Source organism: Erpetoichthys calabaricus, chromosome 2, assembly GCF_900747795.2.
Source record: "Erpetoichthys calabaricus chromosome 2, fErpCal1.3, whole genome shotgun sequence".
In the NCBI taxonomy this organism is placed as follows: Eukaryota; Metazoa; Chordata; class Cladistia; order Polypteriformes; family Polypteridae; genus Erpetoichthys; species Erpetoichthys calabaricus.
The window spans coordinates 150,639,474-150,654,922 of record NC_041395.2 but is presented as its reverse complement, the minus strand read 5'-3'; the positions used below and the strand labels follow the sequence as shown (position 1 = coordinate 150,654,922).

Genomic DNA, 15,449 nt, shown 5'->3' with positions numbered 1-15,449 from the left:
TTCATGCAGCCTCAGACTATGCATAAACATGTTTCTGCTCAGCATTGTAAACAGGTGGCACCCAGCATGAAAGCAGTGCTACTGTTTCTGTGTCATTTCCCTTTCTTTTTCATACTCACATCCATGACATGGGCGTTATCAAATACATTGAAATTATTGTTTACACATTTAAGGCACTTGATTGTAATCAATCTGTAACAATATAATGGTGCATGGAATGGTCAACCTATTCCAACTATCATGGCTGCTTTAGCGTTGTTAAGAAGACATCGCAGATGAAAGAAGTAGAAGAGAGCACTGCTCACCTTTGTTCTTTTTTGTAAGGAAGGCACATTACATTGTTGAGCCTATTTATAGATTTTACTTTCTTTATTTTGTGCTTTTTATGTGGATTAATCATATCATTTTACATTTGCATGTCTGTTGTGACAACATAATATAAATTTGATTTTTGAACCATGGAATCAATGTTTCTTACATTAACAGTCTGCTTTGGTGGGGTGAATGCTGGGGAGGAGCCCAGCATAGGACTACTTTAAACTCATTTGTTAAATATCCAGTTATATAGGTCTTCCGAAAACACTTGCAAAACTCAATTATTCTTTGCTTACGACATTCATTGTTTTGTTTGCTATTTACTACAATTGATGATGATGATACACCCCTGTATTGTTATGACAGCTGTGGCACGCGGCTGAGGGTGGCACCCAGCCGGGACGCCCAGGAAGACAGGAGGAGGGCTCATGCCTCCTCCAGACCACGAGGGGGCGACCGCTCTGGTTGCTTTGGGGGCCATGCCTGAAGGTTCCTGGACCCCAGTACTTCCGCCACACCAGGAAGTGCTGGGGGGAAGATGTGTGGGGGCACCCGGAGTGTTTCCGGGGATACAGCCGACACTTCCGCCACACTGGGGCATGTCGGTGCGAGGTTGCCGGTGCACACCTGGAGCACATCCAGGTGCAGATAAAAGGGGCCGCCTCCCTTCACAGAGAGGCTGGAGTTGGGTGGAAGACGGACGAGGTCAGTGAAGAGAGAGAAGGAGGCATTCCGAAGAAGAGGCAGTGTGGTTTGGCCTGGACTTTGGGGAAGATTGGGGTTTGTGGTGCACTGAACATTGTATATAGTAGTGTAAATAAACGTGTGGTGGTGAGTAAAACATGTCTGCCTGTCTGTGTCCGGGGCTCATTCCACACAGCCTTAAAACAAGTAAATAATTACTGATAATGAAACAGAAGACAAAGAATAAAAAGAAAATATACAAGAACAAGAAGCATCTGATTAAATTACATGACCAAGTCCTATGGTTGTGGATTTCTGCAAAAAAAATACAGACAAGCGGTATTGCAGTTTTGAATTAGTTACAGTACATGCATAGTGCAAATGCCAACAGATTAGGCCTGCCAGAGGCAAATCTGCCTCATAAGTGGGCATAGGTCTCCTGTCATCTTTGCTTGTGGTCCCGTCTGGGGCATAGGCCGCCACTCAGCTCCCTCCAGCCTTTACAGTCCTGGGCAAGTTTCTCCAGCTGTCCCATTGTGTGGCCAATCCTCCTCATGTCTGCCTCCAGGTCACAGTGCCAGGTGTTTTTTGGCTGACCCCTCTTCCTCCTCCCTTGTGGGTTTCAAGGTGAGGGCTTATCTTGTGATACCAGTTGCAGGCCTGCAGAGTGTGGGTCCAATCCACCTCCAGCATTTTTGAAGGATGTCATCTTCAATGGGCTGCTGTTTAGAATTTGTTGCCACAGGTCTTTCTTGTTGATCTTTTGTGGCCAGTGGATCTTGACAATCCTTCTGATCTTAATGAAAACCTGCATTCTCTTCATGGTGGTGACAGTGGTTCTCCAGGTTTCGGATCCATAAAATAAGACAGGCTTCACAATGGTGCTGAATACTCTGACCTTGGTGTTGGTATTGATTTCAGAGGATCTCCAGATGTTCTTCAGCTGAACAAATGTCGCCCTCGCCTTGCTTCTTCAGGTTCTAACATCTACACCTGTCCCACCCTGTCCGTCTACGATGCTGTCAAGGTAGGTAAAGTTGTCCACCTTTTCTAGTGCCTCTCCTTCCAGCAGAGATGGGTATTGTCAGGTCACTGTCCTGCTTCACTGACAGACTGAGGAGATCATTCCTCCCCCACACTATGCGACTCTTCAATTCCACCCGAGGGGGTAAACGTTAAAATTATACAAAGTTATTGTCTGTTTTACCTGCATTTTTTATCACTCTTTAATTTAATATTGTTTCTTTATCAGTATGCTGCTGCTGAATTTCCCCTTGGGATTAAACTGGCTGTGTTGACCTTTAGCACTTTACTCTTACCTCTGTTTATGCTGAAGCCCAGATTTGCTGAGGTGTCTGCTACGATGCTGGTATTTTCCAGCTTCTGTTGGGAATGTGAAAGGACCAGGTCATCCAGCTGTGTCCAAAGTGTCCACTGGATGATGTTTTGCTTCTGGGTTGTGGCTGTCTTCATGACACAATCTATTGCCAGCAGGAACAGGACGAGCGATAGCAGACAACCTTGCCTCACTCCCATTTCTACTTGAAAGGCATCTGTGAGTTGTCTACCATGCAATATCCAGCAGGTCTTCCCTTTGTTGGAGTTCCTGATAATATTTGTGATCATCTCTGGCACTCCATAGAGTCTCAGTATCTTCCAGAAGGTCAGTCTATCCATGGTGTCAAATGCCTTCTCATAGTCAATAAAGCTGATGTAAAGAGGTGAGCTCCACTCCAGCGACTACTCTAACATAATGAGCAGTGTTGCAATCTTGTCAAACCAGCGAAAACCAGCTTGTTGATCTTGGAGTTGCGGGTCTACTGCGTCTTTCATCCTGTTCAGCAGGACACAGTTGAAAACTATTCCCGGGATGAACAGTAGTGTTATCCCTCTTTAGTTTGAGCAAGAACTGAGATTGCCTTTCTTCAGGAGCTTGATGAAATTACCTTCTTTCCATTCTGTCAGTACAATCTCCTCTTCCAATATCTTGCTGAAGAGGGGGTGCAGCAGCTCCACACTGGTTTCCATGTCAGTCTTGAGCGCCTCTGCTGGGATGCTGTCAGGTCCTGCAGCCTTGTCGTTTCTTGGCTGCTTGATGGCATTGCAGATCTCCTCCTTCTTGGGTGCACTGCAATCTACTGGCGGAAAGACTGGTGAGTCTCATGGGGTATTGGTCTGTTTAGCAGTTCCTAAAAGTGCTCCATCCACCTGCTCTCTTGCCCCTCCTCAACTGGTGTCAGTCTACCATCTCTGTCTTTTGCTGGCCTCTCTGGCTTAGTGTAATTTCCAGAGAGCGTCTAGATGGTGGCGTACAAGTCCTGTGTATTGCCATGGTGAGCTGCTTCTTTAGCCTCTGTTGCCAGCATCTCTATGCAGTTTAATTTATCTAGCCTGATGCACATGTACCTTATCTAATCACGTTAACAGCAGCTGAAAAAAGTAAATGTTAGGTAATGAACAAAATGTATTTAAAGGTGTTTTAAGACCCTGGAATTTGAACAAAGTGCCCTGTGATCTTGTTCCTGCTGATGTACCCACTGTAATGCTGTATTTGAAGTTTAAATCTAAAGTGTATTGTGTGCATCAAGCTGAGAACCTGTGATCTGAAAACATTCAGCTCATTACTGAGTAAAATGAAAGCAGCAGCATCATAAGCAGCTTCTTGGAGAAGAAGAAATGCGCATAATGATTTTTATCACAAAGTTTGTTCATTACTATTATCATTCTCAATTAGTTTTTTAAAACACTGTATTAGTGACTTATTGATGCTGTCTTAGTGACTGAAACAAAGAAAAATATATGATTTAATCAAGTATAAGCTAATTTGAGTGTACATGCTTTGGTGTTTCAAATGTGGCTAGATAACACAGTACAAAATTTCAGAACATTTAGCAATTAAAAGATTACTTAGCTAACCTGAGAAATTTACCTTTCTTTATATTTCTTTTGTAGAGTTGTAATCTTGCAAATAGTTCTGCTGCTGCCATAACTAAAAAGGCACCAAGTTCTGTATCCATATAGAACCAGATTTGTAGACCGTCCTTTATAGACTTAATCTCAGCATTTACCACTTCTGCACCATCAAAGCTGATCATAAAGCTCTTTGGAACATAATGCCACTGCGCAACTGGATTTTGGACTAAACTATCAACATCACTTCCTCCACACTCATCTTCAACACTGGCACAAGTACAGGATAGCATCGGTAAACACAACCTCAGTGCTGTCAATAACTTTGCTGATTATAAAAACCATTGTAAACCAGATCACCAATAAAAGCCGGATCACCAATAATGATGAAATGGCTTACAGAGGGGTGGCACGGTGGCGTAGTGGGTAGCGCTGCTGCCTCGCAGTTGGGTGATCTGGGGACCTGGGTTCGCTTCCCGGGTCCTCCCTGCGTGGAGTCTGCATGTTCTCCCCGTGTCTGCCTGGGTTTCCTCCGGGTGCTCCGGTTTCCTCCCACAGTCCAAAGACATGCAGGTTAGGTGGACTGGCGATTCTAAATTGGCCCTAGTGTGTGCTTGGTGTGTGGGTGTGTTTGTGTTTGTCCTGCGGTGGGTTGGCACCCTGCCCAGGATTGTTTCCTGCCTTGTGCCCTGTGTTGGCTGGGATTGGCTCCAGCAGACCCTGTGTTCGGATTCAGTGGGTTGGAAAATGGATGGATGGATGGCTTACAGAGAAGATATTTGCATTCTGACACATCTGTACTGGGAAAAGAATACCTCCATTGAAGTCAGGAAAACCAAGGCGCTATAATTCATTTCATGAAGCAAGAGAGAGACCACACTGTAATTCCGTCCAGACTGATCACAAGCTTCTTGACCTGGGTGTTAGTGCCACCCTGTGGAACTGGATCTGGGACGTTCTGACTGGCAGACACCATCAGATCCGGATTGGTAGACACACCTCCTCTATACTGATCCTGAACACTGACACCCCTCAAGGCAATTTATTGAGTCCCCTGTTATACTACCTATTCACCCATGATTGTATGGTCAAATATATCTCCAATACCATCAAACATTTGCTGACAAGTCTAACGTCATAAGCTTGATCACAGACAATGGTGAGACAACCTAACGAGAGGAGATTAGGATCCTCTCAGAATGGTGTCAGGACAATAACATCTTTCTGAATGTCAACAAGACTAAGGAGATAATCATTGATTTCAGGAAGTAGCAGGTAAATCCCACTCCCATTTACATTGGGAGCGAGGCTGTGGAAAAAGTAAACGATTTAAAATTCCTGGGGTTACCATTACCAACAATCTTAGGTGGACAGAACACACTACAGTAGTCATCAAAAGGGCCCATTAGCAACTTTACTTTCTCAGAAGTCTGAGGAAAACCGGAATGTCTACAGCAACCCTCATCAACTTTTATAAATGTATTTTAGAGCCCATCTTGACAGGCTTTGTGGTGTGCTGGTATGGCAGCAGTTCAGTTAAGGACTGCAAGGCATTGCAGAGGGTGGTGAAAATAGATCAGATCATCATTGGGACATGAATATCATTTCTGTAGGACATATTTGCCAAGTGCTATCTGGGAAATACAAAACAAACCATAAAGGAATCTAGTCATCCTGGGCAGATATTTTCCTCTCTCTCCCAAGAAATCTGCATTCTGTACAACGCATATGTAACAATTGTTGTTTTAAAACAACAAACTGTATTATTACAGACATCAGTCATCCCACACACAACACTTTTTCCTTCCTCTGTCCTGACAAACATTGTAAAAGCAATAGCACACACAACAGTAGATTAGAGGCATCTTTTATTCCCAGGTCACAAAGCTACTGAACAGTTGTTCATACAGACAACTGCATGAGTGTACATATGTTGCCTATCAATGTACAATAGTCATTGTCTGTGTTGCATTTACTGTCTGTTGTTGGTACTGTGCTACTACAATTTGTCTACAAAAGACACGCAAGTACTGTAAGTACTTCATTGTACTACGCATAATGTATTTTAGATGACATTATAACTTTTAATTTGAATATGAGTTTCTTACATACATTATGAGTTTTAGAATTATAGGTGCTGTACAGTACATTGGAGAACAGAGTAAATAAATAAAAAACAATAACAACAAGTAATTCCATGAATCATTTCCCATGAAAGAGATTTTTTTAAAATATAGAATTAGAAACAATACTGTAATGTAAGTCCACTGTTTTTAATTCAGGTTTATTTCAACAGTTTCAGCTCTTTATCTTTGATACAGAGGTGTTTTCTAATATGGTAGTGAACACTGTGTCTTTCAATCTTCAGTGCCTCTTTATTAAAAAGACTAATGCTGTTCACACACAGTGCTCTGTAAGAAAGAACATTGTCAAGCTATGTTCAAAATTTGCTTTATTCATTGTTTAGAATAACAATAGTGAGACAGTTAGAAGTGTGCATTTGTAAGCAAAATCTAGGGAAAAAGTAGTTATATGTAAAAACACTGAAGGCAACATGAGACGGCTGCTGTGCAAAAACATCCATGTTACACACAAATTCATTGACTGAAAGCCTTTTTAAAGCACTGGGCTCTCATTAAATATGTGCATTGTGTTGGGAGGTCATAAAAGATAATTTTTTGAGATGATTCAGCCAGGTCAGATTTAATTTTTTTGACCCAAGTAGTGCTCTGTTCTGCAGCTCTCCCAAAGAGCACATCATTACTAGTGTACAGATTAACAGATTTTGCTTAAAATGGGTAAGACTGGCATACTGTAAAAACACAATGCTTTTAGTTTGTTTGCAACTAATCCAGATCCAGCATAATATAAACACACCTAATATGAAATGGGTTACATGATACATGTTTACACTTACATCTTTAGCAGATTGTTTCTAACTTTTTAAATATACTTTGTAATATTTATTTATTTGATGTTTGAAATAATAAGGACAAATACTTTATCCAAAAAAGCTTGCCGCCACCTTAAACGTTTTAAATATTACACCAATAAAGCAGTAAGACTTATTTACCTCCAATGCAATTTGACCTTCAACAAAGAATTCAGTTCAGCAGAACTTCTGCTTCAATATTATTATAGGAATTAGGGAAGATCATCACATGTCTGGGACTTATACGAGTCCACAGTACTTTAGGAAAATAGGAGAATTCTTTTGTCTAAGATTAATAGTCCACATTATCTGGGAAAGGTTAACCAAAAAAATTAAAGCACAAATGTTGTTATTTAATATTGATATTTACACCCATTTTCATATCAACTTTTGCTAAGAACAGCTTGTTGAAAACTTTAAAACGGTGGATTGTAAAGTCAGGATGTGGAGCGTACATTTCATATTAACACCAAGAGATGTTTATAGACATGAATTCTTGTTTCCACATTGAAAACATCCAGTGGCTCCATTACAGTTTGGGGTACATTTTTCTGGCATTATTTAGGTCTACCAATTTCATTAGTGAAGAACATGAATGTTAATACATTCTAAGAGACCATGTACATCGTATGGCTAAGCATTACTATCATGTATTGTAGGACAACCTTGAAAATAAACAAAATACTATAGTACAACCACATAAAGTTTTATGGCAGTTTCAGGAAAATTTGTGCCAATAATATCACCAGAATACCAAATGAGGATAATTCACAAAAAACTGCCACTTCATCTCTCCATCTTAAGGTACTTTACCTCCTAATTAAAACAGCTTATAAAAGTGTTCTTTACTTTGTAAGTTTACCCTAAAGTAACAAATTTCTATAATGCTATCAGAACCCAAACCACTTTTACAAAAATTAGGGTCTTATAGGAATCAGTCCAGAAAAATAGAAAGACACTGCTCCAGATTGCATTAACGTGTATTAAAAGTTTAAAACACATAGATGAATTGATAATAAATACAAACTCTGTTATAATCATAACTTAACCTTAAATTAAATGAGGCCTGTAGGTGATGTGGCTCAGTGGATATGGTCATTTATGTAACCTGTGACCAAGGCAATTACTTTTACTTGCTTACACTCTAGAGAGCAAGAAGAGTATTATCATATATACATACACTATAAGACTCATGGACTAAAAATGTGCAAAGGTAGAGAATTAAAAGGAGAGAGGATGAGGCAGGCCTGCAACAGACTGTTAACAGAGTGACACATGGGAGAAGCTTGTTTGAGTCATTTGTCTTAACATAAATTAAGCTGTGGCCCCTGTGACAGTACATCTCTCCACACTATGCAAGGGATATCTTTGTTCATCCACTTGTTTGAAACTGTAGATCAGAACATAGATCACAATCTAGGTGACAAAGAATTGTCCTGTTGATCTGTATGCACAGCCCAAAAAATGTATATAGTTCACACCAAAGTTTGCAAAATGCCAATACTCCTTCCAAATGTTAGGAGCTCTATTTTGGGATGTAAAATACACAAAAAAACATACTTTATTCATCTGTTTCAGTAACTTAAATGAAACAAGCTGCTGGTTTCCTCACGTGTATAAAGAACTGCAGCTTAAGTAAACTGGCATGTTTAAATTGGTCTTAAATGAGGGACTGAGGGTGTATCCGTGTGCCCTATGATGGACTGAACCTCCACTGTCTAGGACTGATTTCTGCCTGATGGTCAAATGTTTCTGGATAGACCACCTGTGAATTAAAACTAATAATGAATTAAAACTAAAGAGCATGTTTACATAATTCCTTTCTAAAAGCCACTCCTATAATGATTCAATTAAAATAATATGGTGTCAAGTTTTAAATGTGAACTCATTTCGTAATTTTGTAAGCTTCCTATGGTGTGCCTATTTTCAACTTCACAAGCTGAGTTGCCAGAACTAAAAATTAATTGATTTCAGCAAGTGTGGATATACCATACAGTGATTATGCCTACTAATGCCGGATGCTGCCAAGCATCTTATAATCTCCGGATTCCACTAATGATAAAGGTAAAGGAAAAAAAAAAAACAGGTAAAAGAAAACTAATAGATGTAAGATACTATATATACAGAATTTTTAAGACACATTAAAACCTGACAATTGAGCTTTTCATCACCAACCTTCACCAGGGCATTCTTTATGAATAATTATAGCAAACTTCTACTGGTCATTGAAACTGAATGTATGACTTTAAGAATTTATGAAACACCAAATGCTACCCCCACCCACATTTTATTTTATATATTTGGATCATTTTTGCTGCGATCCAGCTGACGTTGACTCAGGACTGTAATTTGTTTCATGTGGTTTGAATGCATCCTGGAGAAAAATCAATCAGATAAAACTCAAAGGAGATTTGTTTGCCTCCAATGACCTCCATGAGAAGAGAAGGAAAAAAAAAACACAGGGCTTTTCCCTTTCTTGTGGAATTATTACCATCTGACTTCACTGGCGTGCAACTATTATCATACACTATAATCATGTTCTTATTCAATCTTACTACAATCCTTAAAAATGCAAGGACTTAAATTAACCATTTTTAATGTGATCCCATACCAAGGCTTTCCTCATCAAAGACCAAGGGTTTAGGAAAATACATCCTTTATTTATAAATGTAGCTCTTTAATTTGTGAGGTAGCTTAGGGCAGTGAAAAGAAAAGAAAGAAAATTGGAGAATTGACCTTATATCATCTTGGATTAAAGTCAGCAGCTCTGCTCTGATGGATTGGTCAGGTTCCAGACCTCTGGAAATGACACTACAGACATCTAATAATAACAAACTGTCTCATTCTGATCCACTAAATGCTGTTTATATGAAAGTAAGTAACTGGGAGGAAGCAATGGTGTGCCTTACTATTGTAGCTTTCTAAATGCATGAATGTAGAGAAAAGCCAAGCAAAATGACACCTTTTATTGGCTAACTAAAAAGATTACAATATGCAAGCTTTCGAGGCAACTCAGGCCCCTTCTTCAGGCAAGATGTACAACACCCTAGTACTATAAATGCATGAAGATAGCTACCACAAAGGCAGATATATTGGGCTCTCAAACTTGACAAAAGCAAAAGTGACTCGAAAGTGGGCAATTAAAGCGTAATACCTGAAGAGCTGAAGTACTGTGGTCTGGAATAGTGGTGGTGGTCAGAAGAAAAGATTCCTATAGAGATAAAAAAAAGTGTTACATGCACATTTTCACTCTTCATTTTTCAAACATTCATATTACAGGTTACTAAAATACATGTTTATGGAATCTCAACAATTAAGAATCACTATAAATACTGTATATACCTGAGCATAGCTTCATTATCTTTTTCAGTGGTCCTTTTGTGTACATCAGTCCAACCAAAATTCCTGCAAGATGTCCTTCAAAGGAAGTTCTGAAAGAAATGGACATCTTCATCAGAATCTTGAACAGCTGCCTGCACATTTATACAAGTTTTCGTGGTATTTTTTCATTCTTATAATTAAAATACTACATATTTCTCTAAATAAGGTAGCAAAAATTACTTCAGCCTTCATAGTAAATAAGCACAGGCTGGTCAACACAATATTAGGAACCAGGTGGAAGTGCCTTATAATTTAGTGAACGTGTCTTGGGAAGAAAACTGCTCAAAGCATGAGAGGGTGGAAACTATGATAAGCTCCAGAAATTGTTTCTTTCTAAGAAGTGCTATATCCGCCTCTGAATTGGGCTAACAAATAAAGACATAAAAAATCAGTGTATATTTTATTCAGCGATATTAAAATTAAAAACCTTCTTTAAAGATCTTCAATTGAACAAAGCAAAAGCAGAACAACAAGAATTTAAATAGTTTCATCCTGAGGCCCAAACTGAATGAAAACTGGCATGGGAGATCAATGTATACAAACATCTAGGTTTGCATTTCTGTTATGCTTGTGACCACCAAAGGATCCTGCATTATGGCTTACTATAAAAAACCTATAAAACAGTACAACTGCTGGATCATGGTAAATTCATTATACATATATTACTGCTATAGCATATAAAGAATGGTTCAACAATGAGGTCTGTGAATAAGTGAGTAAATGATTGATGCTAAATTACTGGTCTGTATGAGTCCAAAATGTCACTCTGACCACAGCAACATGATTGCCACAACTGAACAGCAATTGTCATGTAGTTGGACACAATCGTCTATGTTGGACCATCATATCTGCTCTTTATAAGGGGTCAATACAGCTATTTGAAAATATGTCTTCAAAATATGAACTTTACATTGCATGTATGGAACATTCTGGAACACCATTTACCATCTGCTACACATTCAAAGAGTGGATGTACCATTTGATACCTGTGTGCCTCCATTCAAAGAGGCATACCCTCTTATTATTACATAAGCTTTTGCTCAGTACTAACAAACCATATATTCAGTTCAATTATGGATCAATACATCAATCCTTTGCACTGATTTTGGGATCATTTAACATGGGCAAATATTCGCTATGCCTTCAAAGATGAGAGATAAGAGTGTACTGGCAGATACTTCAAAGTATACAGTAGAACAGAATTTAAATCATACATTTTCCTTTAAGCCCAAAAATTAGCTGGTCATGTGAAAATTTATCAATTGCACAAAACACAAAATAAACTAACGACTAAAGATTGGCTCCAGAAGAAAATGTTGCCTTCCAGGATAAACTTAAATGGTTCTGTCTTACACTACTCAAGCATCATGGTGTGAAGAGGTGCTGAAATTAAGGGTGCTTTCCCAACACAGGAACTTTTTGTCAGGAGCCAGCGAGTTTTTAGAAACTCAGGAACTTTTGTAGCATTCCCACCACAGGAACACAAGCCATTTGTAGTTCCTGGTACTTCTTTTAGCTCCTAAAAGAGACTTATCGGTGTAGATGGAGTTCCACACTTTGTACCACATCACTTTTCATAGCTGGCCTCCTTTGTATGCTGTGCTTTGCACTACATTGAAGCAATGGTGGGTTCCCACGTGAAATCGCAATAACTTCAATGCAATAAGGCTGTGAACTCCCTACTGAGCTGCACTTCGCACCACATCACTCTTCCTTACATATCATTATTTTGCATAATGGTTATAGTTCCTATAGTGTGGTGGAAATGTACCTCACAAAAATGGCTAGAGACCACAAGTAGCCCAGGGCCTGCATCGTACAGAAACTCATTGGTTCAAGAAAGTTGCTGCAGTGGGAATGCAACCAAAAATGCAGTTTTGCAAGGCTACATCCCCTGGGTCCCTTTCATACTCTTAAGCTGTCACTTATTCTGAGAGTACCTTATTTGCAACAATATGTTGTATGTACAGTACTGTGTATTTCATACACGTCAGGAGCTGAAAACTTAACCCAATACCTCATATTTGAGGTTCTATGAACTCCTTAGTCATAAATGAGATACAGTATGATACATTATTAGATGAAGAAATTCCATATACACAATAACTTCTTTTTATGGTACACCTGCCTTTTCAGTGCTTCTGCCTGCTCAATCAGTGACAGATGTGATAGATCCATATGTGATGACAAAGCTATATTAAAGATTGGCACATGTGCATGTGCAACTCAAAGAAAGAATGGGCAAAAATATTAAAAGATTTAAATGGTCCATTTATTTATTTCTAAATTGCCATTGTTAACAGGTCAGGAAAAGCAATGCTGTCGGGGTTTTATGAACAACTCTAGAATGCTCATATCTAAATGAACTAGGATAAATGAAAAGCATCAACATACAGTATTTCTCACTTGCTTGTTCCCCATTTCTTCTCTTTAATAGTTATTAAAAAAAATTACAAAAACAAAATATTGGTTGACAGAAAAAAAAGTATATATAGCTTTTCTTGTAACAACTATTTGGATTCAGCTTGGTATCAATGTCAACCAAAGAGAAACAGTACCAACTAATTGCAGTGAAGGATAATGAAGAAGGTTTCTATGCTTAGGAACTTTAAGAAAATTCTGGCAAGCGGAATATTATTTGTTCTAAGTTAGGTTTATCTGGTAGACCAGTGTTGGAATGGAATTGGTGAGCAGTAGAGTTTCCTAACTTTGGGGATACTGGTGTTTTGTCTAAGTTGACAATAACTTTTTATTAACGGATTCCTTTCATTTTATTTAATTTATAATACAACTTATGTATGTGTTTCACACATATCTTATATGTTTGTCTATGTACAGTGGTGTGAAAAACTATTTGCCCCCTTCCTGATTTCTTATTCTTTTGCATGTTTGTCACACAAAATGTTTCTGATCATCAAACACATTTAACCATTAGTCAAATATAACACAAGTAAACACAAAATGCAGTTTGTAAATGGTGGTTTTTATTATTTAGGGAGAAAAAAAAATCCAAACCTACATGGCCCTGTGTGAAAAAGTAATTGCCCCCTGAACCTAATAACTGGTTGGGCCACCCTTAGCAGCAATAACTGCAATCAAGCGTTTGCGATAACTTGCAATGAGTCTATTACAGCGCTCTGGAGGAATTTTGGCCCACTCATCTTTGCAAAATTGTTGTAATTCAGCTTTATTTGAGGGTTTTCTGGCATGAACCCGCCTTTTTAAGGTCATGCCATAGCATCTCAATTGGATTCAGGTCAGGACTTTGACTAGGCCACTCCAAAGTCTTCATTTTGTTTTTCTTCAGCCATTCAGAGGTGGATTTGCTGGTGTGTTTTGGGTCATTGTCCTGTTGCAGCACCCAAGATCGCTTCAGCTTGAGTTGACGAACAGATGGCCGGACATTCTCCTTCAGGATTTTTTGGTAGACAGTAGAATTCATGGTTCCATCTATCACAGCAAGCCTTCCAGGTCCTGAAGCAGCAAAACAACCCCAGACCATCACACTACCACCACCATATTTTACTGTTGGTATGATGTTCTTTTTCTGAAATGCTGTGTTCCTTTTACGCCAGATGTAACGGGACATTTGCCTTCCAAAAAGTTCAACTTTTGTCTCATCAGTCCACAAGGTATTTTCCCAAAAGTCTTGGCAATCATTGAGATGTTTCTTAGCAAAATTGAGACGAGCCCTAATGTTCTTTTTGCTTAACAGTGGTTTGCGTCTTGGAAATCTGCCATGCAGGCCGTTTTTGCCCAGTCTCTTTCTTATGGTGGAGTCGTGAACACTGACCTTAATTGAGGCAAGTGAGGCCTGCAGTTCTTTAGACGTTGTCCTGGGGTCTTTTGTGACCTCTCGGATGAGTCGTCTCTGCGCTCTTGGGTTAATTTTGATCGGCCGGCCACTCCTGGGAAGGTTCACCACTGTTCCATGTTTTTGCCATTTGTGGATAATGGCTCACACTGTGGTTCGCTGGAGTCCCAAAGCTTTAGAAATGGCTTTATAACCTTTACCAGACTGATAGATCTCAATTACTTCTGTTCTCATTTGTTCCTGAATTTCTTTGGATCTTGGCATGATGTCTCGCTTTTGAGGTGCTTTTGGTCTACTTCTCTGTGTCAGGCAGCTCCTATTTAAGTGATTTCTTGATTGAAACAGGTGTGGCAGTAATCAGGCCTGGGGGTGGCTACGGAAATTGAACTCAGGTGTGATACACCACAGTTAGGTTATTTTTTAACAAGGGGGCAATTACTTTTTCACACAGGGCCATGTAGGTTTGGATTTTTTTTCTCCCTAAATAATAAAAACCATCATTTAAAAACTGCATTTTGTGTTTACTTGTGTTATATTTGACTAATGGTTAAATGTGTTTGATGGTCAGAAACATTTTGTGTGACAAACATGCAAAAGAATAAGAAATCAGGAAGGGGGCAAATAGTTTTTCACACCACTGTATCTGCATAATGTTTTGTGTAAAACATGTTTATTTGATAAATAATGTGTACAATACTTGTTTTCCTGCACTTCACTGTTAAAAAATAAATTATATATATATATATATATATATATATATATATATTTGCAGTTGGAGATCCACGAAGGGAGAAAAAACGAATCACGTATCATAAAATAGTTTTATTCCTGAGCTTTCAACCCCTATCAGGGGTCTTCATCAGAGGATAATGCTTAGACTTACAAGAATCAAAGGCAATATATAGAGTCTTGGCTATCAGATGAAAACGCCATCAACAGACACTTGGACATAAATCCAGCATATGCCAATTTAAGAAGGACATGTACACAATAATTAAACTGTAAACCCCCCCCCCCCCCCCTTGATCATACTGACTTAGTCACCTCCACCCACCCAAACCCCCCCCCCCCCCACTGAATGTGTTGCTATATATTGCCTTTGATTTGGTGCAGCTCACACCCCCTCCGTCAGGAGCAGGGAGAGAGAGAGAGACAGAGAAAATCAAAGTCAAAAATCAATACGTGCCCTTTGAGCTTTTAAGTAGGCGAAGCACCGTGCAGCATGTCGCTTCAGGAAGCAGCTGCACACAGAAGGTAGCAACATGAAGATAATCTTTCAGCATTTTTAGACGAGCGTCCCTGTCGTCTAGGTGTGCGAACAGCCCCCCTGCTCACACTCCCCTACGTCAGCGCGAGAGAGAGAGAAGGTAAGTTGGGTAGCTTCTCAGCCATCTGCCAATAGCGTCCCTTGTA

General features: G+C 39.3%; 1 protein-coding gene across 2 annotated transcripts in view; it reads right to left on the bottom strand.

Annotated features, from left to right (window-relative positions):
* The window catches only part of rhbdd1 (rhomboid domain containing 1), a 183,197-nt gene that overhangs the window by 21,864 nt on the left and 145,884 nt on the right, over nucleotides 1-15,449 (bottom strand). For both annotated transcript variants that reach the window (XM_051923031.1, XM_051923032.1), the window contains exons 4-5: nucleotides 10,184-10,272; nucleotides 9,996-10,052 (exon numbers count right to left, since the gene is read on the bottom strand). In XM_051923031.1, coding sequence (XP_051778991.1) covers nucleotides 9,996-10,052; nucleotides 10,184-10,272 — 146 coding nt within the window. The remainder of the gene's footprint in view (nucleotides 1-9,995; nucleotides 10,053-10,183; nucleotides 10,273-15,449) is intronic.